At 34.8% G+C, this 26220-nt stretch overlaps 5 protein-coding genes across 5 annotated transcripts; 1 reads left to right on the forward strand and 4 right to left on the reverse strand.

Annotated features, from left to right (window-relative positions):
- Window positions 1–11262: 11262 nt before the first annotated feature.
- LOC105160686 (late embryogenesis abundant protein At1g64065) lies at window positions 11263–12541 on the reverse strand. Its single transcript, XM_011078166.3, has 2 exons — window positions 11997–12541; window positions 11263–11820 (listed from the first exon to the last, which is right to left on the reverse strand). Exons 1-2 carry the CDS (start codon window positions 12332–12334, stop codon window positions 11505–11507), a joined length of 654 nt encoding a protein of 217 aa, XP_011076468.1. The 5' UTR covers window positions 12335–12541; the 3' UTR covers window positions 11263–11504.
- Window positions 12542–15029: 2488 nt separating this feature from the next.
- On the reverse strand, window positions 15030–15985 carry LOC105160687 (late embryogenesis abundant protein At1g64065-like). The gene has a single exon (XM_011078167.2). It carries the CDS (start codon window positions 15865–15867, stop codon window positions 15214–15216), a length of 654 nt encoding a protein of 217 aa, XP_011076469.1. The 5' UTR covers window positions 15868–15985; the 3' UTR covers window positions 15030–15213.
- Window positions 15986–19226: 3241 nt separating this feature from the next.
- On the reverse strand, window positions 19227–20224 carry LOC105160688 (late embryogenesis abundant protein At1g64065). The gene has a single exon (XM_011078169.2). The coding sequence runs from the start codon at window positions 20023–20025 to the stop codon at window positions 19372–19374; it is 654 nt and encodes a 217-aa protein (XP_011076471.2). The 5' UTR covers window positions 20026–20224; the 3' UTR covers window positions 19227–19371.
- Window positions 20225–22808: 2584 nt separating this feature from the next.
- Window positions 22809–23854, reverse strand: LOC105160689 (late embryogenesis abundant protein At1g64065). Its single transcript, XM_011078170.2, has one exon. It carries the CDS (start codon window positions 23585–23587, stop codon window positions 22988–22990), a length of 600 nt encoding a protein of 199 aa, XP_011076472.1. The 5' UTR covers window positions 23588–23854; the 3' UTR covers window positions 22809–22987.
- A 936-nt stretch (window positions 23855–24790) lies between these two features.
- Window positions 24791–25727, forward strand: LOC105160690 (late embryogenesis abundant protein At1g64065-like). The gene has a single exon (XM_011078171.2). The coding sequence runs from the start codon at window positions 24904–24906 to the stop codon at window positions 25555–25557; it is 654 nt and encodes a 217-aa protein (XP_011076473.1). The 5' UTR covers window positions 24791–24903; the 3' UTR covers window positions 25558–25727.
- The last annotated feature ends 493 nt before the right edge of the window (window positions 25728–26220 follow it).

Raw genomic sequence — 26220 nt, forward strand, 5'->3', positions numbered from 1 at the left:
ATATGTTCTCCTTTTTGCTAGAAAGCATCCTAGTTTTTGTACTTTGATAATATTATCTTATAGTTAGATTAATGGGGTACGTCTCTTTTTTCATCTCTATGTCCCTCGGCCATAAGCACACATGCTGCTTAAACCATTGCCATATGATCACAATTTCATCAAGATAAGAACTTCAAAAAGGTTCTTGCATGTTAATCATGATGTTAGAAGTGCAATGGTTGAATTGGTTATGAGATTACCTCCTTCGTTTTTAAATTAATTATTGATCTCTTACAATAGAATAACACCAGTGAGGTTCAAGTTCATGATCTTTCCATTACGGGACTTTTGCTTTATATATTACTTAAAAATTAAATTTTATTTTGGGTTTATTATTCAGTTTGGAGATATTGATGTATGTTATTACTGTTTGATATATGAATATGTCGAATGATGTAATAAAACTTGTTTATTGTAAAATTTTAGGATAAACTATAATGAGTTCTCTAGAGATTTAACATCATTATGAATACTTCCTTATTGTTTGAGAAATTACCAATACTTTTGATATTTGATAAACTTTTGTAATCCTTGGATGGAAGTTTGAAATTATCAATTTTGTCCTTGTTGTAAATTTTTTTTAAAAAAAAAAACAATAAAAATTTGTAAAAACTAGACAAGATGGATGAAACAATTTGAAATGTTGTAAAAATTGTCCAGTCGGTCTGTAAAAAAATTTCAAACATTATAGTTTATAAGGACATTTTGATCAGTCCACCATAAAAAATAACTGAAAACATAAACGAGATTGACGAATTGAGATAGTTGTTGTACACTCTAATCTAACTGCATAGGCATTGTAATAGGAATTAAGTCAACTACCTGATGAAAATCAATGTAGAAAATTAGTGAATATTTGAATGTTAGAAAAGTAGAAGAGTATAAATGTGGATAGAAAGGGGAGAATGAATTGTGTGCAGGAAATGGTAATAATGGATGGATTGATTCAGTGCACCATGGTTGATGGTAGAGACATTAAGAGAGATTAAGTAACAAAGGTGGGACATTATTTGTTCTTCCCAGGAATAATAGATACTCACTGCTCCCATTGTTGATCATATGTCCTACCGCCTCTTCTTAATTAATCAAATCTCTTAGTATTACTGAAGTTTGTAAATATATATATGTATGATAATTATCAGTTGAGGATTCCGACATTAACGCCACATTAAGACAGACTTAATAGATTGTTTGAATCACATAATTTAGCTTAGATTTTTATGGGATGGGCTAAAGATTGTTTAAAACTTTTATGTTGGACAAAATCTAGAGATAAATTGTACTTGGCCTATGTTTCCCTTCATTTCATTTCACGTCATCTCATCCTTTTAGTTTTATTTTATTTTTTCTTTTTGCTATAGATCCAAGTTTTCATAAATTCTTGTCCACAATATGAAAGGAATTAAATATAAATAATGATTTCAAACTTATATAGAATCCCTTGATATCAATATAACTAATATTACAGGAGGGCTTCGTGACTATAAAATCATAAGCTCAAATTCCATCAATCACTAGAAAAAATATTATTGTTGTTTATATATGACTAGATAAAATCGATGTAAAAATTTAATTTATTTACTGTGAAAAATATTTTTTTCCATGATTATGATTCATGATGAGTATTTTAGCGACACTCATAAAAATCAAGACCAACATTCATTATGTAACAGTAGTTAATAACTATTTATTACGATTATTAACCATGATTAAATGTTATGTTTTTTTCTAGTGAATGTACGGGTATTAATTTATGAATAATAGCAGTTATTAGTTAATTAAAAGTATCTTATATAATTGATAATTGGTTTGTTCATTATTGATTACTGAAATTCAAATATAATTGAAACAAATTGCTCACCCTAATGTCTGAATTATTTCTAAAATGCAAGAAAAAACTTAATAAAATTACCAAAAAATAATTAAATGCCAAAGATTTGTATATAGCACTTACATGAAATGACGAATACTTGGATTAGAATGTCTAAAACTATATAACCCACCCAATTATGGAAAAAAATTAAAAAAGAAAAAATCAACATAACCCAATTACTACTTCTAATCATTCCGTGACTCGCACTCACTTCATGGGACGCACATGAACTGATTACTAATAATAAAAATTAGTGTCGGTTCAGACTAATATAGACTAATTAGGATTTAATTAAAAAAGCATTGTCTGCTTAATTAGTTTGCTAAACAATAGGTGTTAATTAATTAAGTTCATAATCAAAGATCATAGGGAACAGAAACAATTATTAGGCTGCTTTAGATAGAGAGAGATACGATGGATTAAGACCAAAAACAGTAGGAAACAAAGGCCTCGACATGAAAGAAGCATTGATTATGCATTGTCCCTTTGCTTTAATTCTGTTCCCTCCCTCATTTCCACATCTCACCCTTTCTTACCCCACAATTTCATCTCTCCTTTTTCCAGTTTTCTTCGGACAAATTAATTTAACTACTTCTTCTTCCAACCCACTTCTCTGTTCCTTGTTTTTCTTCTTTTCATTGTCGTTATGCCAATTTCATTTTGAAAATTTTGGCACGCAGTGTGCAACCTGATCTATTAGAGTTTTGGTACGTGAGGTATTATCAGTTTTGATTTTATAATATCATAATTTTATTTTGAGAAGGCGCATCGTTAAGAAAATGGAGCTTTCACGTTTGTAAACTGCACAAACGCCTTAGTCACGATCGATATAAAACGTATACCAATATCGGTTGAATTTAAGTACATTGCATCCTAAGTGTGGACAATGTTTTTCTACATTAATATTGATTTACTGCTATGAGAATTAATTAAGAATTATGAGTAATTCGAACCCCGTCTTATGCATCGGATGTTGTTTCTACTGAATAATAGGTATATTTAGTTTATTTGATATTATTGATTATGATTATTGTAGTGGTCGTTGTTAGATATTGATATCTAACAGGAATGATTGTAACCAATTTATTTTAATGAATAATAATTCATCGTTCTTATTTTAAAAAATATATAATATAAATTTAGGGGGGACAAAAATCAATTTAATTCTAAAAAATCTCAACCGTATATGAGATAGGATGTAGAATGGAGGGTCATTGGGGGAAGCTCTTCACACAACCGTGCAATAAGGGTAAGTTGTTCCCCTTTTATAGGAGCTGATGATGCTGTCTCAAAAGTGACATCCTTAGACAAAAGATATATCTAATGAAGGCCCTCAACTAGATTTTCGTTTTTATTATAGGGATTATTACACCACACTGTCTTGAATTTAAGTACAATTTCATGTAATTTTTTTATAGTTTGAAAAATAATATTTAATATTTTTAACATCTATTTTTGTATAATAAATAAATTCATTCTTCAGCAAAAGTTCATGTATTAAAAAATTTTTTGAATGAAAATACATATTTACTCTCGATTGGTTTATTGTAGGTCAAATAATTTTTTTCTGACCAAAATACTCTTATAAGGGTGAAGATATAACTCCTCATATACATTAGTGTGTGAACATGTATTAAGATAGTTTAATCAGGAAAAGATTTATTTGGCCTGCAGTTCAATTGCTTTTTGCTAATATTTGACTAACGAATGGATCAATTTGTTAGACTGTAACAAAGCCATGCATGCATTAGATATAATTTCTCAAACCATATAAGGTTCACATTTAATTACACTAAATATCAGGGGAGAGCGGTGAATTATCCCTTTATTGTATTCTAGCTCTAATAGGATTTGACAAAATTATAAATATCCCCTCATTATTTAAAAAATTATAAATACCCATGATATTTGATTAAATTATATAATTCTTGGATGGATGTTTAGAATTATCAACTTTACGCTTTTTATATTTTATTTATTTTTAAAAAATTATAAAATTATAAAAATATCATAACAAATGGATGAAAAAGTTTAACAAATTACAAGAAAAATTAACTACTTAGTCGATAAAATAAATTCATTAAATTCTAAAAAATAAGTAATATTATAATTTATAATCTACAATGGCATTTTAATCAGTTTATGTTGGAAATACTGGAAAGAGTGGAGAATCAAAAATGAAGATTGGCGTGGGATGATGCAGCTTACTGTTGCTGTTTTCTTTCTTGTACAAAGCAAGTCACAGAGAAGAAGAAGCGCACTTCTGATGTTACGTTTTCTTCAATTTTGTTGTCTTACGTTTTTATTAGTTGTTTAGTGATTTGTTACAAGTTTGTTATTTTTCTGTTCAGCTTTCTTCTCCATGTGTGTATTTAAAGAACAGAGTACTGCAAACTCTGTGATGTATCAAAGATCACAAATTCAGTCTCAAATGGCCTTCACTCTCGACTGCATCTTTTTTTATTTATTTTCAGTTCCTTTACATGGTATTAGAGCCTTCCTTGTGAAGGTCTCTTGATGTCCTTTTCTACTATATTCATCACTATATTGTGTTCTGCCATGGCAACGACAGAATTTAGCAATGAAGCCACTTCTCGTGGCATCTTTGATCCAGAGTTTATGCAACTCCAATCGTCGGATCACCCTGGGATGGTGATGGTATCTACCTTGCTCACTGGGAGCAATTATTTTGCTTGGAGTCGTGCTGTAAAAAGGGCTCTTACAGCAAAGATGAAAGTGGATTGTATTGATCTAACGGCTACTCGTCCTGCTACCAACACAGATGAGTTTAAGAGATGGAATTGCATAGATTCCATGGTCACTACATGGATCTTGAATTCCATGACAAAAGAACTAGCAGAGTCATTCATGTACGTAGGTTCAGCACGCGAACTTTGGATTGAACTGTAGGCTCACTTTGGGGAAAGCAATAGCCCCATGATCTATCAGTTGCAGAGGGAGATTGGGCAAGTTACGCAAGGTAATATGTCAGTAACTGAGTATTATACCAAATTAAAACGGCTATAGGATGAGCTTATGTGCTTAGCACCAGCACCAAAATGTGTATGCACAGGATGTACATGTGGGGTTAATAAGGCCATGGCAGACATGAGTGCCTCAAATCACTTGATACAATTTCTAGTTGGTATGAACAATGTATATGAACAAGCTAGAAGTCAAATACTACTATTAGAACCTCTGCCTACGGTTACCAAAGCCTATTATGTTGATTAGAATAGAAAAACAGATGCAAATGAACTTCAGTAACAGAGTCTAACAGTGGTGCATCGTTTCATATTAAAGGATATAATCACAGAAAGAAACCTGTTGTTGACAAGAGACAATTAAATTGTGAACATTGTCAAAAGCCAGGGCATACAAAGGATTCATGTTTTAAGTTACATGGGGATACCAGAATGGTATAAAGATATGGCAGAACAAAAGAAGAAGACTGGAGGTAGAGGGAGAGGATACAGTGCTTTGATGACTAATGAATCTGGGATGAAAGTTGCTGAGAACAATTACCCAAACTTGACTGAACTTGTACGGTTGGAAATGAGAAAGCTAATGAATGATGAGACACCATCAGACCCTCTCAGTATCAACTTCGCACAGCTCGACAATTTTGCAAGTAGCAGTGCCACTTCTGCCTCTGTAATTTTTAGTACTTGGATCATAGACAGTGGTGCGACTAATCACAGTTGTGCAGATATCCATTTTTTTAATTCTCATACTAAACTTGTTGATCCTCTCATTATCCATTTGCCTAATGGTCACACACAAAAGGTCTTCCATATAGGTTCCATACAGCTTACACCTGAAATCAAGCTTGATCATGTCCTTCACATACTTGAGTTCTCTGTAAACCTTCTCTCAGTTAGACAATTATGTGCTGCCTCATCTATTCAATTCATTTTTCCAACATTTTCTTGCACTTTGCAGGACCTGAAGACTGAAAAGGTCCTTGCTACAACTTACTTGTTAAAGAATCTTTATATTCTTGAGTCCAAGCTTGTATCAGAACTCGTAGTCCTTTAAAATCTATACGTAGTTCGCATTCTTGTACTTCTGACATGGATCATTTAATTCTCTGGCATCAAAGGCTCGGACACTTGTCCAGTAGTTCAATAAACACATTACAAACTTGCCTTCAATGGATTGTACTTTGAGTTTTTGTGATATATGTCCCCTGGCCAAAATGCATAAGTTATCTTTTGAGTCTAGCATAATACGTTCCAGTTTCGTCTTTTTTCTTGTGCATTTGGACATTTGGGGACCATATAAAGAGGCCACCATTAATGGTTGTCATTATTTTCTAACGGTAGTAGATGATTACACTAGAACAACCTGGACTTTTTTCATAAAATTCAAAAGCCAAACTCTGGAAATCTTTCAAACCTTTTGTAAACTCATTCATACACAATTCAACAAAATGGTACAAGCCATACGCACTGATAATGGAAGTGAATTCCTTAGCTTCTCCTTTCAACACTTGCTTCAAACCTCTAGGATTGTTCACCAAAGAAGCTGTGCTTACACTCCACAGCAGAATGGAGTTGTGGAGTGTAAGCACAGGTTTCTGCTTGACATTGCACGTTCTATTATGTTTCAGACATCTTTCCCTCGTCGATTTTAGGGTGATGCAATCTTGGGTACCACCCATCTCATCAATAGATTTCCTACTGCTGTCTTAGATTGGAAATCACCCTATGAAAAGCTGTATGATAAACCACATTCTTACTCCCATTTGCGTGTCATTGGGTGTTTATGTTTTGCTATAAGACCAGAACCTCAGCTATCTAAATTTGACAAACGTGCATCCAAGTGTGTGTTCGTGGGATATCCTCTTGGGCAGAAGGGGTATAAGGTTTATGACCTTGAATCGAAGTCTTTCTTTGCTTCCAGAAACGTGATATTTCATGAAGATCAGTTTCCTTTTTGCTCTAACACACTTCCTTTGGCTGTTATTCCCTTAACTGAAGATACAAATGATACATCCCTTGATTCCACTGATAACACTACTTCCTCACCTCCTGCTACTCAATCATCCCCTGACACTGTCCCTGTCATTCGAAGGTCCATAAGAGAACATCACAAACCATCCTGGTTAAACTACTTTGTCTGTCACTTATCATCTTCCTCCTATTGTCCTATCATCTCTGCCTATAATTCTGCATATATGGGATTTGTAGCTTCACTGTCTGTCTTGCAGGAACCAAGAAGTTACAAGCAGGCAGATGACATTCCACACTGGGTTGAAGCTATGAAACTGGAGTTAGCAGCATTAGAACGAAATCAGACGTGGAACGTTGTTCCATTGCCAGCAGGTAAAACTCCTATTGGTTGCAAGTGGGTCTTTAAGACCAAATTGCATGAGGATGGATCAATGGAACACCACAAAGCCAGGCTTGTGGCTAAGGGTTATACACAGGTTGAGGGTGTTGATTACAATGAACGGTTCTCCCCTGTTGCTAAGTGTGTTACAGTGCGTTTATTTCTAACACTTGCTTCAGCATTTCAGTGGCTTTTACATCAAATTGATATCAACAATGCCTTCTTACACGGGCATCTTGATGAAGAAACTGACATGGCTGCTCCTGAAGGGTACAAAGTTGACCATGGCCATGCTTGTCTCCTTCAGCGTTCACTATACGGTTTAAAATAAGCTTCACGGCAGTGGAATGCCGAATTCACGCACAGCTTAAACAATTTGGGTTTCCAGCAATCAAGCAATGATCATTGCTTGTTTTTTAAAGCTTTGCCTTCTGGTTTCATTGGGCTCCTTGTATACGTTGATGACGTTCTCCTAATGGCTCATTCACTTGATGCTATTTCGCAGGTTAAGAATTATCTTGATGGCTTATTTACAATTAAGGATCTAGGTTGTGCTAGATTTTTCATTGGGCTTCAAATTGCCCGCTCTGAGGCTGGGATCTCACTTACACAATCCAAGTATATTCTTGACATAATCACTGATTGTGGTCTTCAGAATGCGAAGTCAGCTATCACTCCCTTACCTCCTGGGATTAAATTGCAGACGGATTCAAGTGATCATTTTGCTGATCCTGAACGTTATCGACGTTTGATAGGAAGATTATTATATCTTTGTTTTACGAGACCGAATATATCTCATAGTGTGCAACAGCTTAGTCAGTTTATGCAGGCCTCTTCTCAGTCTCACTGGACTGCAGCTTTGCATTTGGTCCACTATTTGAAAGGCTGTTCGGGTCTTGGCCTTTTTTCCCATCATCTAATTCCCTTCAGCTTCATGTGTTTTGTGATGCTGATTGGGGTGCTTGTCTTGACATACGGTTTTGCCGTATTTCTTGGCCCTACGCTCATATCTTGGAAGACAAAGAAGCAATGCACGGTTTCACGGTCCTCAGCTGAGGCTGAGTACCGCAGTATGGCTAAAACTACTTGTGAGTTGCAGTGGATTTCTTATTTGCTCAAGGACTTTGGTGTTTATGTTTCTCTCCCCATTCCATTTCACTGCGATAATCAGGCGGCTATTCATATAATAGCGAATCTTGTGTTTCATGAGCGCACGAAACACCTTGATATCGACTGTCATATTATATTGACTCGCTACAAAGATGGTTTCCTCCTGCCGGTGTTTGTTCGTAGCCGTTATCAAATTGCAGACTTGTTTACAAAGCCTTTGTGTAGTGCCTTGTTCCATAGTTTGCTGGGCAAGTTGGGCTTGTTTGCCATTGATCCAAGTCCAACTTGGGCGGGGGGGGTGTTGGAAATACTGGAAAGAGTGGAGAATAAAAAATGAAGATTGGCGTGGGATGATGCAGCTTAGGGTTGCTGTTTTCTTTCTTGTACAGCGCAAGTCACAGAGAAGAAGAAGCGTACTTCTGATGTTACGTTTTCTTCAATTTTGGTGTCATATGTTTTTATTAGTTGTTTAGTGGTTTGGACGCCACCTGGCTCCGACATGTACATAAGGATAGTTGACTTGTTACAAGTTTGTTATTTTTCTGTTCAACTTTCTTCTCCATGTGTGTATTTAAAGGACAGAGTATTGCAAACTCTATGATGTATCAAAGATCACAAATTCACTCTGAAATGGCCTTCACTCTCGACTGCATCTTTTTTATTTGTTTTCAGTTCTTTTACAGTTTTTCACAAAAAAATGAATGAAAATTAATGAAAACCATTAAATTGGCATAATTGTCGGACAATAATTAATCAAAGAAGTTATTTATAATTATACAAAATTTCATAAAAATTCATTGTAATTTACTCTATATTCTAACGATGATTTCTACGTTTTTTTGAGGTTTGGAGCAGTACGTCTAGTCTTGTGGGCTTGTTTGGGTGGCCTGTGAATAAGCTTATTTTTCGGGGCTATATGGATTGCAGAGTATTAAGGACGTGTTTGGGGTTAAGATTAGAAATGAATTAGGAACGGAATTATATGCAACGGGCCGAGCTTAGAGTTGATATTGCTTGGGCTAGTTCTTGTGGGCAGGCCCATTTATTCCCATTCATATATATATATATTTTTGGAGCCATTTATTATCATTTACGGTACATTATAATTGTTTTTTTTTCAAATACTATCATATTTCATAAAATTACGAAATTAACTATAGTCCAAATTAGATTTGTTTGAAGCAACATAATTATGACAAGTGAATTATATTTTTCATGTATTTAGTGCATAGTTTAGAAAAAATAATATATTACATAAAGATATATTCATTAGTCTAATTGGCCTTAAATTGGTTGGGTCATGAGAAAGTAAATAAAACCAATAAAGTCATTTTTCTCATCTTTACAAAATTGACAGGTGCAAGCCCATTATTAGCCGGACACGTCATTCATATCGCCAACATATTGGAATACATCATGCCAAAGTATCTCCAACAAACTCCAAGTAACTTGGTGGCAACGTAGCTGGTAATAAGCAAATAACAGAGCCCGGAAGACTCGGAGAAATTGCACAAGACTCAATAAAAATACCATAGCTCCTTCAAAATAAGTTCAAATTTTGAGATTGTTCTTCTATAATAGCACCGAATTCACCCAACTACTCTCCGAACCCTACTCCACGAAGGCCTATAAATGGAGACATTTTGCAGTCATTTGGTAACAAGAATCCTCACCCTTTTACACTCTTTTCATATCCCAATTCTAAGGTTGTTTTAAGATCTTTTTATGCACTTCACACGAATTATACGTACATTCATATTTCATCATCGTTCTCACTCATTTTCAAGTTTCATTTCTCTTTAAAAATATTATTAACTTAAACATTGAAATGCTAACTTCTGTTACAAATTAGTCCACTTCAATCTTAATTTTTTTTTTTTGAAAATTCTTGAATACTCACAATATCATTAGAGCCAAATACGTCACAATATAAAAAGTTAGAACGAACATTTGGTGCTTCACTAAAAGTTACAATTATCAATAAGAGACGAACTCAAAATCCTTAAGTCGTTCAACAATTCAAACACGATGTTTGAATTGTAACCCTAGAATGAATCCATTTATATCATATAAAACAACAAAAATCCTGCTCATAATCGTCAGGAAAGAATTATTTGGCACACATACCAAACAACGACAAAGTATGATTACGAACTATTATGCGTTGTTTGGTTTCATTTCATCTTCAGACAGCATATTATCATTTTTTGCGAGAATTTAGATACACATTTTCGACTTAGAACTGAAGTTTAAAAATGAAAACAAAAATCAAACATGGCCTAAGTTTTGAGACTTACCAATTCAACTATTTATGATGATAAGAACACAATTTGGACTACTGTATTCTCTTCAATGGCCATTTTATTGACTGGACACTGCCACGTTTATAAATGAAAAATGTGGCGGCCACATTCTTAATTAATATATCACCGTAATGTTTTAATTCAATAGTATTTAAAATTGAATATTGTAATTGATTAAGTCATTGCGATTTGCGATTAAATAATGGATTGAGTTACTAGTTGTTATTTTTTAATGTAATAATGTAATTTAATATTTTATAAAGTTAATATTTATCTTTGCCCATATGAGTCAAGCATGGCTGCTATCCAGCCTTAATATACTGCCAAACTAATTACCTAAATTGAAAAGGAAATCATTTTTGCCTAAAGCATGGAGTTGACGGATTAACATCTTCGATAGTTTGAGAGAAATTGAGGATTTATGTGTAAGTTCAAATTATGAATTTGAGTTCGTAGATATATGTCTCATTTTATATGAATTTATTATATAACTGTTACTTCATTAGTGAGTTTATTATAGCGAAATTTTGATCAATTCAATGTACGTATTGCTTAATTTATTGAGGTACTGATATAATTATGTAATAAAATAGACAAGAAAAATCCGGGCAAAATTAAATATCCGTTTATTCAAATAGGTAAAATGCAGTATACAAAGAATACTACTACAACAAGGGCCAGTGTGAAACACACTGAACCTTGTCTAAGGAAAATAAAAAAAAAAATCCGAAAATAATATTTTCAGAAATTAAAATAAAATTAAAAAAAATAAAAACAATGCAATATCACACGATCAAAACCAATAATTACTAATTAATAATGAAATTAAAATAAAGTTGAAAGAATCATCTGCAGGAGATATTCCCAAGCTGTCTGGACGAGATATTGATCTCCATTGAGCAATTCATATTAGATGACCTGTTTTTCTTCATGATCTTCATAATCTCCACCTTCCCTCTCAATCTCGCTTGGCTCCTCAGCGGAATCACAGCATGAGTCCTGAACTCATTGGCCAGCACGTCCCTTGGCACGGCGGCCGACGAAATATCCACTGTCACGTTGAATTTCCGGGTGGCTCGTGCCTTGGCGCGCGCACGGGGCACGAACGCCTCCCCGACTTTAGTCCCCTGGTAGAAGAACTCGATCGTGCTGTTTTGGTACCTGTAGTGAAGATAAAAAGTTTAATCAAACTGTCGGATACTGGTATTAAAAATTCGTTTAAGTTTTATTGACTAATAAGTTGTTCAATTTCTTGTTCAACAGAATTTTGAAATTATCTCCAATTCGAATTTAAGTAATGAAGTGTTTGATTCCTCTTGAATTACTTAAACACTTACTTGTAATGGCCAAAGTTTCGGTTTCTAACTCCAAGTTGGGTGATCATCCTGATGTTGAAAGAGGGGTTGGTGTCCAAAGTGGCGACATCGAACGTGTCGAATGAGGCGGACATGACACGGAACCTTGGAGTGCGCACCTTCATGATTGTGAGACCAAAAATCAAGAAAACGCCAGTCTGAAACACGATGAAGGCAATGAGATAGACGAAGCATTTCATGCGCTTCTTGCGCCTTTCTTCCTTTTCAGCGACGGAGGCTATCTCCTCGTCCACTCGGCCGTAGGGATTTACCTGTGGTGAAGTGTAGGCTCTTTCCGTAGCTTCTTGTTTTTCCGCCATTGATATTTTTGTGTGAAAAAGAGATGTAAATTTCAGTGTACGGGATTCGGGAAAGAGAAGTCGTGAATGACAGATGGTTGTGATTTGGTGAAAAGATAATAGGGAAGTCGTGTTTATATATAGTGGTGATCGGGGGTGAATTGGTCGTTTGATGTAAGTATTGTTTATTTCATGATGAGTTAGATTGGAACACCATTGTTGAAGTTTCGTTAACGAATTAAGGTAGTGAAAGTGCGACTTTCTGGATTGGCGTCGATCGATTATACTGTTTTTGTAAGGAGTAGATGCGCGTTTATTGACTATCCAGATGTTTATGTGTTAGGGATGGGAAATTTCGTGCACAAGACAACATTAATAGTAAAAATGATAAAACATTAACATTGACAAATCAGTGGTGCATGGATTCACGCCACTTTGTGGAGATTCATGTTGCTCATCATCCATACATATTTACAAGATTAATTATGGGCTTTCATTAAGATACAGTGTAAGAAAAACATTCGAGAAAGGCCAATTGGCTAGTAATTGTGAGGGTATAGGGAGATGAAGACAGAGAGTTTTTCTTTTTCTTTTTACGTACATTGTCAAAGAGTTGAATAACAATTTTTGTGTGTTTTCAAATATTCAAACAATGAAAATAAACAATCGAGAGCTCGATCAAATTGATCATGTTATGTAAGATGACGCTTGTGGAAAAAGATCGAAATCAATCCTTTTTTCTTCCTCAAGCAACGTCACTTTATGTCATTATCTCAGCTATTCTTGATGAAGCTATCAATAAATGAAGAAACAACAATGCAAAGATCGATCAAGAAATAATGTTATTTTCATTCTTCCAAGTCCTTACAAACGAATCATGAATGTATGTCTACTTTTACTATAGTTTGTATTTCTTTATTTTGTTTGAACGTATATGCTGATTTGAATTATTAATATATTGAATCAATATTTATTAAATTTAAATGAGATAATAAATGGTCATAATATGAAACAATCAGTATTACATTTTGTATTGCATTTTTTATGTAAATAAATGCCATGTATTTAAAATATGATTTTACAAATGTACGGATGTTGATAGGGTAATTTGAGGGAAGTATGTAGGAAGATGTGAAGTGTGTGGCTTGTTATGACATTTCCGGCATGGCTGCTTTAATTAATATTAGATGCTTCTAATGGGATGAAGTTACGATTTTAGCCTCAGATATTTTCCCAAACTATCTACTGTAGAAACGATTAATGTAATGAATGAACCTATATTGACAGGTAAGCAGCGGTGGTCTCCTCCAATTGAAAATTAATGTAAGAGATCACTCCTTTAATTATAAAACACCTTAATTCATTTAATATATACCTCGCTTTTAACATTATATTATATTTTGAGAATATATATTGATGATTTCCATTTAAGAAATTATAAAGATAAAAAAAAGAATAGCAGTATATATTTCTCATGTTGGATCATCATCTTCGTACCTTTCCTATTTTAGAGATGAGCAGAGCAGGGTTTTTTTTTTATATATAATTATTAAATAAAAATATATAAAAAACAAGAAGTATAATATTTCCACAAATGCAGTGAATTATTGGGGAGAGCAATAGCCAACAAGCGACCAAGTCTTGTTGCGTTTAGAGATTTTTGGACGCTTTCATCAAAGACTTTTTGAAGCTTAGGAGTCAAGATCGGATTGTTAATATATTCAATCATGCTCCCCCGCCCCCCCTAATTTCTCATCTTTCAAAATTTAAATAAATAAAATCTGAAATTTAGTAATATATTTTTTTTTTTATTTCTCCCTCTCTTTGTCTCAATATATGTACTAACGTAGAATTCGTGCTATGCACGATTATATATATATATTAGAGATGACGTCCACAGTTAGGGAGAATAGCGCGTGTGGCATTGGACGGGTCGCGGTGCATGTAGCTAAACCCATTCTTTTCAAGAACCAAGTTTTAATCACGTCAAAACGTTAACATATACAAACATTTGATTTTAACCATTGAATTGTAACGATAGTTGGTCTCTACATATAAGAAATGAAGTATATAGTATTCAAATAACATATATATAATTACAGAGCAGCGGAGGCCTCTTTAATCAGGTTTGAGGACGATTATTACGTTAATCATTGCTTCTAGATATTTAATGTTAATTCTTAACGCATTAAATTTCACGTTGCTTGATTTGGTTTGATATTTTCTTACAAATATCCCAAGTATAGGCTGGCGGGCCGCTGCTATTCCTTCATATTTGACTTCCTACACACTCTTCATTTATTTTCCAAGGTCCCACGTTTGCATTTTTTCCATTTTTGTCCTTGCTTTTCTCCACTAATTCCCCTTCATTCCTCTCCTCTTAACTAATCATCTTTCTACAAAGCTCAACTTGCAAACCATATACCCTAACTGCCAACAACTATTTAATTTAATTTGATTACTTTCACCTTCTTTGCTTTTATTTCAGGTTATTGCTTCATCCTGACCGTTGCATATGTTGTTCAAAATGATCAAAACCAAGATTTTCGAGTCAAATTCTCTCACAAAATTGATATATATACACATAGTTTTATAGTATGAGGTTTAGTATATAATTCAATATACTAATAGTTCTAATCAATATATACCTTTAAATGAACAAAAAAATTATAAAATTTAATATACAATTATATTCGTAAAATTCAAACTTACAGTATTATAAATCGAGCAAGTAGATGTATATATATAAGTAACAAGAATTATTACATTGCGAAAAAGAATGTAAAAACAGAAAAGTCCAAATAAGAAAAACAGAGAAAACCGAAACGGGCTACAAAATCATACTGTGAATACAGCCCGGAAACCGTAGCACTGGAAATTGCAAAAGAGAAAAGAAGAAATCATTTGCAGACGATATTCCTAAGTTGCTGTGTAGCCGTCACAATTTCCATGTTACAGTTCATCTCCGTCGCTTTGTTCTTCTTCATCACGAACACCAACTCCACTCTGCCAGTCATTCTAGCCTGGCTCGTGATCGGCACAATCCCAGCGCTCAAATCGCTACCCAGCTGGGAGTTCGCCGCCGCGTTACCCAAACTCAGATCCACCGCCACATCGATTTTCTTCGTCGCTCTCCAGTTCACACGAGAATTCCGCAGAATAGCCTGGCCCACCGGCGTGCCCCTGTAAAAGAATACAACGGTGGTGTTCCGGTACTTGTAGCGGCCGAAGTTGGCGTTCTTGACTCCGAGCTCAGCGTTCATCCTGGCGCTGAAAGCGGGACTGGCCGGCGTGCCGACGTTAAAGTTCTCGAACGAGGCTGAGCGGACGCGAAACCTTGGGGTTCTGACTTTCATAATGGTTACCGCGAATATGGCAATGACACCGGCTTGGAAGATGGCGAAGAGGACGATGTAGAGCAAGCATTTTGTGCGCTTCTTCTTGCGCTGCTCTCTGGCGTCGTGGGCGGCGGCGCCGGCCTCAGCGTCGCTTCGGGTGTAGCCGTTGGCGGAGGGTGCCATGGGGTATGCTAATTGGGGCTGCTTCTCGGCCATGAGAATCGAAAAGGAAATGTGAAACCGAACTCCTTTATAAAAAGAAAGCTTTCTTTGTGGTTGTTTGCTCAGAGGAGATGGAGAGAACTGAGAAATGTTGATGATGATTGGGAAGTGGAGATTGATATATATAGAGAGAGAGGGTAAAAAGATTGTTGAAGAATGGAGCTAGACTCTAAGATTTGATTCTCTCTCTTTCTCTCTCTAACAAATTTTGAGTTTCGGGACTAAGGGAACGCGTGAGGGGCTTAATTTGAATCTTGACTGGGAAAATTATAATTTAAATTGGCCTGATTGAATAATTAATTATATTATAAGTGTAATATATTTTTTATTTGATTGATGTATAATTTAAAAAAAATAATAAATTATATAAATGTGTATCCCTTCTGTGTACCTTTTTTTTTAAAGATATAATCACTTTTTCTTAGAAAAAAATATGGTTGGTTTGGTCAATTTATAATTAAAAAGTCAATTAACTACAAGTGATACACATTTACAATGCCGATTATGGGTATAGGTTCTAGTATAAGATTATTCTATTAAACAATAAAATAAATAGTGAGTACTCGATCGATTTGATCATGTCACATATAAACAAATCTTAAATCTTTTAATATTTTTAAAATGTCACGCATTTAAAAGAAATAAATCCTTTTTCCCTCTTCAAGCGACATCACTTTATGTTGTTACCTCAAGTATTTAAGATGAAGTATCACAAAATGAAGGTAAAAATTGGGAAATAATGCCATTTTCATCTTGCTGAGGCCACACAATCAAATGGTGTGAGTTCAATTTTAATAAATGTGGACGTCTGCCTACTTCTATATAATAATAGTTTGCGTTTTTTTTATTTCATTTGAACGTATTTATTGATTAAAATTATTAATTTATGAATCAATTTTGAATTTAATTGTATTGAATAAGACAATAAACCACCTGCTATATAATAAAATGTCATTTTTTGTTTCTCTCAATATTCATTAGTATTATATATTTTTATTGCATTTCGCATATACATATATAATCAAGTATTTAAAATGTTTATTTATTAAATGTACGGATAATTACATGCTTTAAGGGTAGTTTGAGGAAAGTGTGTAAGAAGTTGTGGGGTGTTTGGTGTGTTATGACATTTTGGGCAGTTGGATTCTCATACACGTCGTAACTGAAGTGGCAGTTTGAATTTTCCCGGCATGGCTGCTTTAATTATTATCAGAAGCTTCCACTGGGGTCAATTTACGGTTTTAGCCTCAGATATTATTCCTACTGTACTCTAGAAACGATTAATTAACCTATTGATTGATCTCCTCTGATCGAAAATAAATGCAATTTTCAATTAATTAATGTGTTTTCTTATATGAAATGGAGATTCGTTTAATTATAAAATAAATAAAAGAGCTTCATTGTTTTAATATATAGGTTGAGAATATTGATCATGCACCCCATTCAAGAAATTATGTGGGAAAAAAATTAAAAATGAGTATATATATTTCACGTGTTGGATCATATCTTTTGCTCTAGAGGAAAAGGATATATTTATATTTTACCCTCCAAATTTCATGCAAAAAGTTACAAAATAGTTAGAAGTGATCCTACAATTGAAAAACTCTATATATTTAGTCTAATAAATCTCGTAAAAAAGAGGGCTAAAAGTGTCGAGTTTCTCAATTATAGAATCATTTTAAAATTTCGTAAAACAAAGGATTCAAATGTATCGAATTTTTTCAATTTTGGAACTATTTTGAAAATTTCATAAAGCAGAAGACTAAAAGTGTTGGGCTTCCTGTCGTAAAGGACTAAAAGTATAATTTTGTCAAAATATTGTGATCGTAATACATATATTGTTACCAATTTTAGTAAGATACACGTTTCCTATTTTAGTACAGAAAATGCATCTGAAAAACACCACGCACTCTTAGAGAAGAAATAATTGCAGAAGTCATGGGTTAATTTTTGCACATTTCTGTACCGAATGAAGGTGAAGGGGAAAATCTTCTTTTTGCTCCAATATTTTAGGCTTGTACACTTTCGATCTCAATTATTATAGGAATCTCACTTGAAGGGCAACAACTGATATTTTTTCTCGATTTTTGACCTGCCGCTAAATATATGAGGAAATAGGCATGTAAGAGACACATGCTTTGTTTTTAGAGAGCTTATAATTGTTGCTCTCGACAAAAGAGAGGGAAAATATATGACAATAATAAGGCTCCTTCTTTAAAACTTGCAAGAACAGAACAAAAAGTGATTTCCCCAACCTCTATAAAACTACCAACCACATCAGCTAAGTCCTTATTTGGTAGGTTGTCATCATGATCAGCTTTGTATGTGAAGTTTGTAGTGGCATGCACAAAGATGAGAATGTATGGTTATGGTTAATTTTAGAAGCACACATGGCTAGACACATGCGTTTGTGGTATTCTAGCAACATGAACATGAGGTGAGCGGTAGGTAGAGAAGAGTTAGTAGAAGGGGGCAGCCTCATTATATTTCAACCTTAACTCGTATATAAGGACACCAAAAGTATATCATTAACTGTTCTTTCACTAGATTTGAAAACAGAGCATGGAAGAAATGGAAATCTGTAAAATCCATTAATTAGTGGAAGAGAAGAGAAAATTGTCTCTGGATTACAATTACAGCAGCTCTAATTAATCAGTTGAAAGAGACCAACTAACTCATCCTCTAAAACGGCTAATAAGTTGTTGTTCCCAATCAACAAAAACGCTAGTCTCAGAATTAAATACTAAGACTGTAACTAACAGAAACGTTAGAGCTATTTGCTTCAATAGCAACTTTTCACTACTTCAAATGATTTCAGCTTCAAAGTCTTTACCACGCTCCTTCAGTACCGTTATCAATGTCTCTCATCTTTATATTTGACTTCGACTTCGTACGCAAGGTCCCACGTTTGACCTCTTTGTATTTCCATTTTGTCCTCTCATTCCTTTCCTCTAACTTACCATCTATTTTCTAACGTTCAGTTGCAAACCCTATACTATATCTTTTTTTATTAAAATAAATAAGAAAAAAAAATTCATTGAATTCTGGCTATTCCCTCATCCTGACCGTTGCATATGCTGTTGAAATTGATCAAAACCAAAATTTTTGAATCTAATTCTCCCATAAAACTGTTATATATATGTATACACACACATTTAGATCTAAAGTCTTTTTAATATATTAATAATTCAAATCAATAAATTAATTTAAATGAGATCAAAAAAACACAACCAATTACGAAAAAAGTATATTTCATACCCACATTAATGAAATTTAATTAAACTCACAATATATCAGTCGAACAAGATCAAATCAACAAAGTTGACACATATTAACACATCGTAGATCACGACTGGTAAGTAATGTATATGTATATATAACAAAAATTATTACAGTGCGAAAATGAATGTAAAAACAAAAAAGTCCAAAAACCAAAAAAAAAAAAAAAAAGAAAGAACACCGAAACGGGCTACAAAATCAGACAATGAATACGGGTAATCATTTGCAGACAATATTCCTAAGTTGCTGCGTAGCCGTCACAATTTCCATATTACAATTCATCTGCGTTGCTCTGTTCTTCTTCATCACGAACACCAACTCCACTCTCCCCGTCATTCTAGCCTGGCTCGTGATCGGCACAATCCCAGCGCTCAAATCGCTACCCAGCTGGGAGTTCGCCGCCGCGTTACCCAAACTCAGATCCACCGCCACATCGATTTTCTTCGTCGCTCTCCAGTTCACACGAGAATTCCGCAGAATAGCCTGGCCCACCGGCGTGCCCCTGTAAAAGAATACAACAGTGGTGTTCCGGTACTTGTAGCGGCCGAAGTTGGCGTTCTTGACTCCGAGCTCGGCGTTCATCCTGGCGCTGAAAGCGGGACTGGCCGGCGTGCCGACGTTGAAGTTCTCGAACGTGGCTGAGCGGACGCGGAACCTTGGTGTTCTGACTTTCATGATGGTTACCGCGAATATGGCTATGACACCGGCTTGGAAGATGGCGAAGAGGACGATGTAGAGCAAGCATTTTGTGCGCTTCTTCTTGCGCTGCTCTCTGGCATCGTGGGCGGCGGAGCCGGCCTCAGCGTCGCTTCGGGTGTAGCCGTTGGCGGCGGGTGCCATGGGATATGGTGATTGGTGCTCCTTCTCAGCCATAAAGGAAATCGAGAGAAAATGATAAACTGATGAACTTGCTTTCTTAAGAGATAGGTTTCTTTGTGGTTTTGCTGTAACGAGATGGAGAGAAGTGGTGATGATGAGTAGGAAGAGGGAGAGTCATACATGTATATATATTGAGAGAGGGAGAGAGAAAATGGTAAAAGTATTATTGAAGTGAAGATTGGAGCTCAGACTGAAAGATTTGACTCGCCGTCCCTCTCTCTCTCTTTCTCTCTCTAAAGAAATATGAGTTAAGCTGGGTTGAAGTGAACGCGTGAGCGAGGGGGCTTAGTTTGAATCTTGACTTGTATCTCTTTTAGTTGTTTCTGGGGTATATGCCCACTTTTCTACAAAAATACTGTGTTTGCTGATTGCTGATGATATGACAAGCAGAACCTTCTACGTGGAAATGATACTTTTACAATGTCAGTATTTACTGCAGCCTGACAGACCAATGGACTTTTGACATATGGGATGGAGGGCGGAGTTTCCACGAAGTTTGGCGAGTACGGTTACTCCGGCTTCTAGATGGGGCAGCAAGTGGCAATGTAATAAATAAGATAAAATAATCCATGTTTTCTTCTTACCACACAAAATTACCCGTCTCTTAAGGCTTATTGTGTCTTCCTAACGCCAAATTTTAATTTCGACTTCATACAATCAAACTTAAATTAATTATATAATAAATAAAATATATTTATTATATACACAATTTTTAAAAAATGATCAATCACATACTAAATATAATATATTTATTTTGTAATTGATTTGATTCAATCAAATTTAATTCAAATAAGAATTTTTTCTTCCTAACCTTAAAACACCCTTAAGATTAATATATAATAATATTAGTAAAATAACCTTCGATTAATTAAATTATTTTTAAGCGCAAAAATGTTAACTAAAAAGTTAGATTTTTACTTTAACTTAATTAAAATATTTTACTATCGTGTGCGCAGAACAAAAAGGTTTATTGATTGCGATTGCTCTATTATCTTAATACTATTTAGGTGATTTATTGATTATTTTAGTCATGACATCTAGAAGTCATGGTGATGAATGCTTTATCTATATGTGTTTGCGAAAGTGTCTCCAACGTTAATTCATAGGAGTTTGGTAATGAGGTATTATCAAGTAGGGGTAAATTATATATTGGGGAAGCGTTGACGTGCAGACTGATATGACGTATGATGAATGATAGATATTCCAAATCGGACCCATACCCAAATAATTATATATGTAGTTAAGCTAGCAATGCTTATATAGTAACGTACACAATCAATTTCCAGGTTAGTTGTTAGTGCAGCGAAATGTCTTAACGCGTCACTCAAATTGTTCAATTTTCTTGATGATGATATAATTAGATAGTTATGCCTAAATTCACACACAAACTGATGATATGAGGCACAATATATATTAAGATTGTGTAAAAATGCCAAAAGTATTTAATTTCACATCCCAATTCTCAAAACATTAACTTTTGGATGTACATTTTTATATCAGATCTATGTGTTTAATTTACGGGTTAGGTCTTTAATATCATACTGTTGAATAATTGAAATGCAATATATTATTATATATAAATAGTTCAAAAGTTAAAGTTGTAGCTAGGTATGCGAGTAAAATCCTTCTCCTATAATATTTTTAGATGTATAACATCCTTAATTTGAATGTCGGATGATTATAATTGAACTGCAAATGATATAATTTATGAATATGAGTTATATATTAAATTATTAATTTGAATAATTATCGACTTCATTAATTGAAAAATCATAAATAACCCGCATTAAATTCCAACAAAATGGGCCCTACGACCCTTGGAAGCAGGTGACGTCTTCTTACCACTTACATTTTTCTACTTTTTTCATTGGCAAGCCATTATTTTTGCGATTGTTTACTGATTGAAGCATGGGAGTACTAACGCGTTTTGGCTTGCAAAGCTACAAATTCAAAGATCTCGAGTTAAAATCATTAAAAGAAAAGAAAACAACAGAAACAAAAATACCACACCAAATTTAGGGAGCTAAAATGATATTTTTCCTGAATAGTAAGTTGGTATCCTTGGTATGGATGAAATGAAACAGGAATATATTAAGTGCAATTTGGATAATTATGATTTAAATAAATTGAGAGGAATAAAGGGTTGTGATAAAAGGCGTTAGCCGGCATAAAAAAGGCAAGAGGGGCAAGTAGAGTGTTATCAAAGTATATATATTCCATCTCCATCTTTGAGAGGACATTTGCATTTATATCAAAACAAGAAAACTCCTGTTGCCTGCTAACTTTTGTTGAATTTCTATGCCTTTCTTTCTCCCACTTGCTTTGTCCATTACCACAATATCTCAATCACCATCTCTCTTAATTCATATATTATTATGATCTTCACTATAAACCACCAATACAACCCCCTTTCCTTAACTTTTTTTAATTTTAAAGATTGGACTGTATTTTATGGAATATTATTTTTTTTATTCAATATCTGAAAATGCATATTATTTAGCACTATTATTTTCTTATATATGTTTAATTCAATTCTTTAATTTCATTTTTTTTTATATATATTATCCGTAAGGATAGTAATGCTACACAATGAGTATCATTGAGACCTTATTGAATTTTTTGTTATATAGAACTAATCTCATCATGTATTCTTTCTTTCTTTCTTTCAGATTACAAACGTAATCTGTCTATGAACTCCAAGAATTTGATTTCACTAAAAAAATATAATAATTCTGTCCATAAACACTACATGCTAAGTAATTATTTCGCAAAAATAATTTATCACATACAAAACCCTTATTATTTATATATATATATATATGTGTGTGTGTGTGTAAATTATCAGTAAAACGAGGGAACAATTAAGAGTCCATCAATGCTTCTTCAAGAACTCTACAAAATATATCCAAGTATATAAAAAACTGAAAAATAAAGTATTTTTAGGGGAAACAGAAAACTAGTTGCATCTCAAATCTCCAACAATTCTCTGTGCCAAATTGATCGCAATGATGCAATTCATCTCCGCAGACTTCTTCCTCTTCAGCACCTTCAACAGCTCCACCTTCCCACTCAATCTACCCCCACTGTTCACCGTCAAAACCCCCGAGCTCAAGTCGCTCCCCAGCTGCGCCCCGTTCTGCAACCCTGCCGACGACAACTCCACCACCGTGATCAACCTCTTCGTCGACCGCGCTTTGGCACTCGAACCGGGGATGAAAGCCGACCCCACCACCGCTCCGTTGTAGTAGAACGCGACGTTGGTGTCCTCGTATTTGAACTGCCCGAAATTCGTGTTTTTTACGCTGACCTGGGCGGTCATCCGTATGTTGAACGACGGATTGGAGGCGGCGGAAGAGTACTCGAAGGTGTCGAACGAGGCGGCGCTGACTCGGAACTTGGGGGCCCTGATCCTCATGATGGTGAGGGCGAAGAGAAGTATGATTGCGGTTTGGAAGACGATGAAGAGGAAGATGTAGAGTAAGCATTTATTGCGTTTTTTCCGGCGGAGTTCTCTGGACTGCTGGGCGGCGGCGCCGGATTCTTGGTTCTCAGCCATCGAACCAATTTACGAGTATTTCGGAGGGAAAACAGGAAAGATTATGCGAGGTTGATGTTGAAGTTTGCAATTGATGATGAGAATACCAAGTACTCGACTGGAAAGTGAGGAGTGTCAGTGTATATATATAAACTGAAGCAGTAGAGAAGTGATGAAGAATAAATGAGAGATGAATAGATCAAGGAAACTAAGCACCAAATTAAGTACTCTAAATTTTTTATCCAAATTAAATTTAATATATTTATTACATAATTAATTTTTAAAAAAATATATATTAATTATATAATTAATTCAAAGATGATGAAACCAGACCTAAGTTAAGAGCGTGCATGGAGTGTGAGTTCCTTTCTAGTTATTACCGCAGATGTAGCTAACATGGGTCAAGTGAAGAAACGCGTTGGAACTTGCTGAGTGACATTTTGAGACATTGTGGACCTCATAGAAGCTTCTTTCACTTATCTACTTTTTCAGCATTTATATTTTCCCTAATTAATCAATGTAATACAATCTCTTTTGATTGGTACTCGTATTTTATCATAGTGGAGAAGGTTGGAAGATGGATTTTTAATATTAAATATTTTTTCTCTCAGACATATATTTTTAATCTTATAGAATGTGCGATTTAACATTTTCAATCTTTTATTTTATGAATTTTTTATATATTATAAGCAAATAAAAAATCAGAGACGAAATTTTTTTAGCGACAATATTAAATTATATATATTTAGTGATAAGAATTTTTATTTTGTTATAATAATAAATTTTAAAGTTTTAATAGTCATAATTATTTAGTAAAAATTATAATTCAAGAAAATTAGTGACCTAATTTTGTTCATTAAATTGTCGTTGGTGACAATTAGTAACACATGCATAATGACAATGATCACTTATTATCATTAAGTTGCTATTATATATATGTTACTAATTATCTATAACGACACATATGTCTGAATTTTTTCAATATTATGACTATATTAAAATTTTCAAACCAATAATCATGAAATAGATACAATACATTTTTATATAATCGATCGCACTTTAAAATAACACAGAAACGATAGAAACAGTACAAGTCAAGATTCAAACTAAGCCTCCTCACGCGTTCCCTTAAACCTAGAGAGAGAGAGAGAGAGTCAAATCTTTGAGTCTGGCTGCATTCTTCAACAATACTTTTACCATTCTCTCTATATATATGACTTCCACTTCCCACTCATCACCACCACTTCTCTCCATCTCCTTAGACCATAAACCACAACGATACCTTTCTTTTACGCAAACAACTTCATCAGTTTCTCATTTTCTCTTCGATTTTCTTCATGGCTGAGAAGCAACCTCAATTAGCATACCCCGTGGCTCCCGCCGCCAATGGCTACACCCGAAGCGACGCTGAGGCCGGCGCCGCAGCCCACGACGCCAGAGAGCAGCGCAAGAAGAAGCGCACAAAATGCTTGCTCTACATCGTCCTCTTCGCCATCTTCCAAGCCGGTGTCATAGCCATATTCGCGGTAACCATTATGAAAGTCAGAACCCCAAGGTTCCGCGTCCGCTCAGCCACGTTCGAGAACTTCAACGTCGGCAACCCGGCCAGTCCCGCTTTCAGCGCCAGGATGAACGCCGAGCTCGGAGTCAAGAACGCCAACTTCGGCCGCTACAAGTACCGGAACACCACCGTTGTATTCTTTTACAGGGGCACGCCGGTGGGCCAGGCTATTCTGCGGAATTCTCGCGTGAACTGGAGAGCGACGAAGAAAATCGATGTGGCGGTGGATCTGAGTTTGGGAAACGCGGCGGCGAACTCTCAGCTGGGCAGCGATTTGAGCGCGGGGATTGTGCCGATCACGAGCCAGGCTAGAATGACGGGGAGAGTGGAGTTGGTATTCGTGATGAAGAAGAACAAAGCGACGGAGATGAACTGTAATATGGAAATTGTGACGGCTACGCAGCAACTTAGGAATATTGTCTGCAAATGATTTTTTTTTTTTTCTATTACCAGTACTCCGGTTTGTGGGCTGTATTCATAGTATGATTTTGTAGCCCGTTTTGGTTTTCTTTCCCTTTTTTTTTTGTTTTGGTTTGTGGGCTGCATTCATTTTCGCACTGTAATAATTCTTGTTATATATACATATACATTTACATGGCAGTTGGGATCAATTTGAAGAACAGATGCAAGGGTAGAGATGAAGGAATTTAAATGAAAAATATCTTTCTTGTTATTTTAATAAAAAAGAGATGATAACGATTAAATTTAGTAGTTGGTGGCAGTTAGGGTATAAAGTTTGCAGCTGAGCTTTGAAGGCAGATGATTAGTTAGAGGAAAGGAATTAGAGGGGAAAAGCGAGGATAAAAATGGAAATAACACAAGAACGTCAATGAAGTGTGTGTAGGAAGTCATATATGCAATAATGCTGGCCAGCCTATACTTGGGACATTTGCTATACATAAGTCTGCAGTTGAAAAATTCGATATTGCCCATGTAATAGACCTCATCACTAACCTAGTCAATTTTGGACCACAATTCTCCCTAATTAAATCATCCTCTTTCTTTTTATACTCTTATCAAGATGATTTATTTTATTTGTACAAGTTGCAGCAGATCTAAATCTTTAGTCTGAATCAATTCATTTTTTTTTTCT

This window comes from Sesamum indicum, linkage group LG4 (assembly GCF_026168435.1).
Source record: "Sesamum indicum cultivar Baizhima isolate 11 linkage group LG4, ASM2616843v1, whole genome shotgun sequence".
Taxonomy (NCBI): Eukaryota; Viridiplantae; Streptophyta; class Magnoliopsida; order Lamiales; family Pedaliaceae; genus Sesamum; species Sesamum indicum.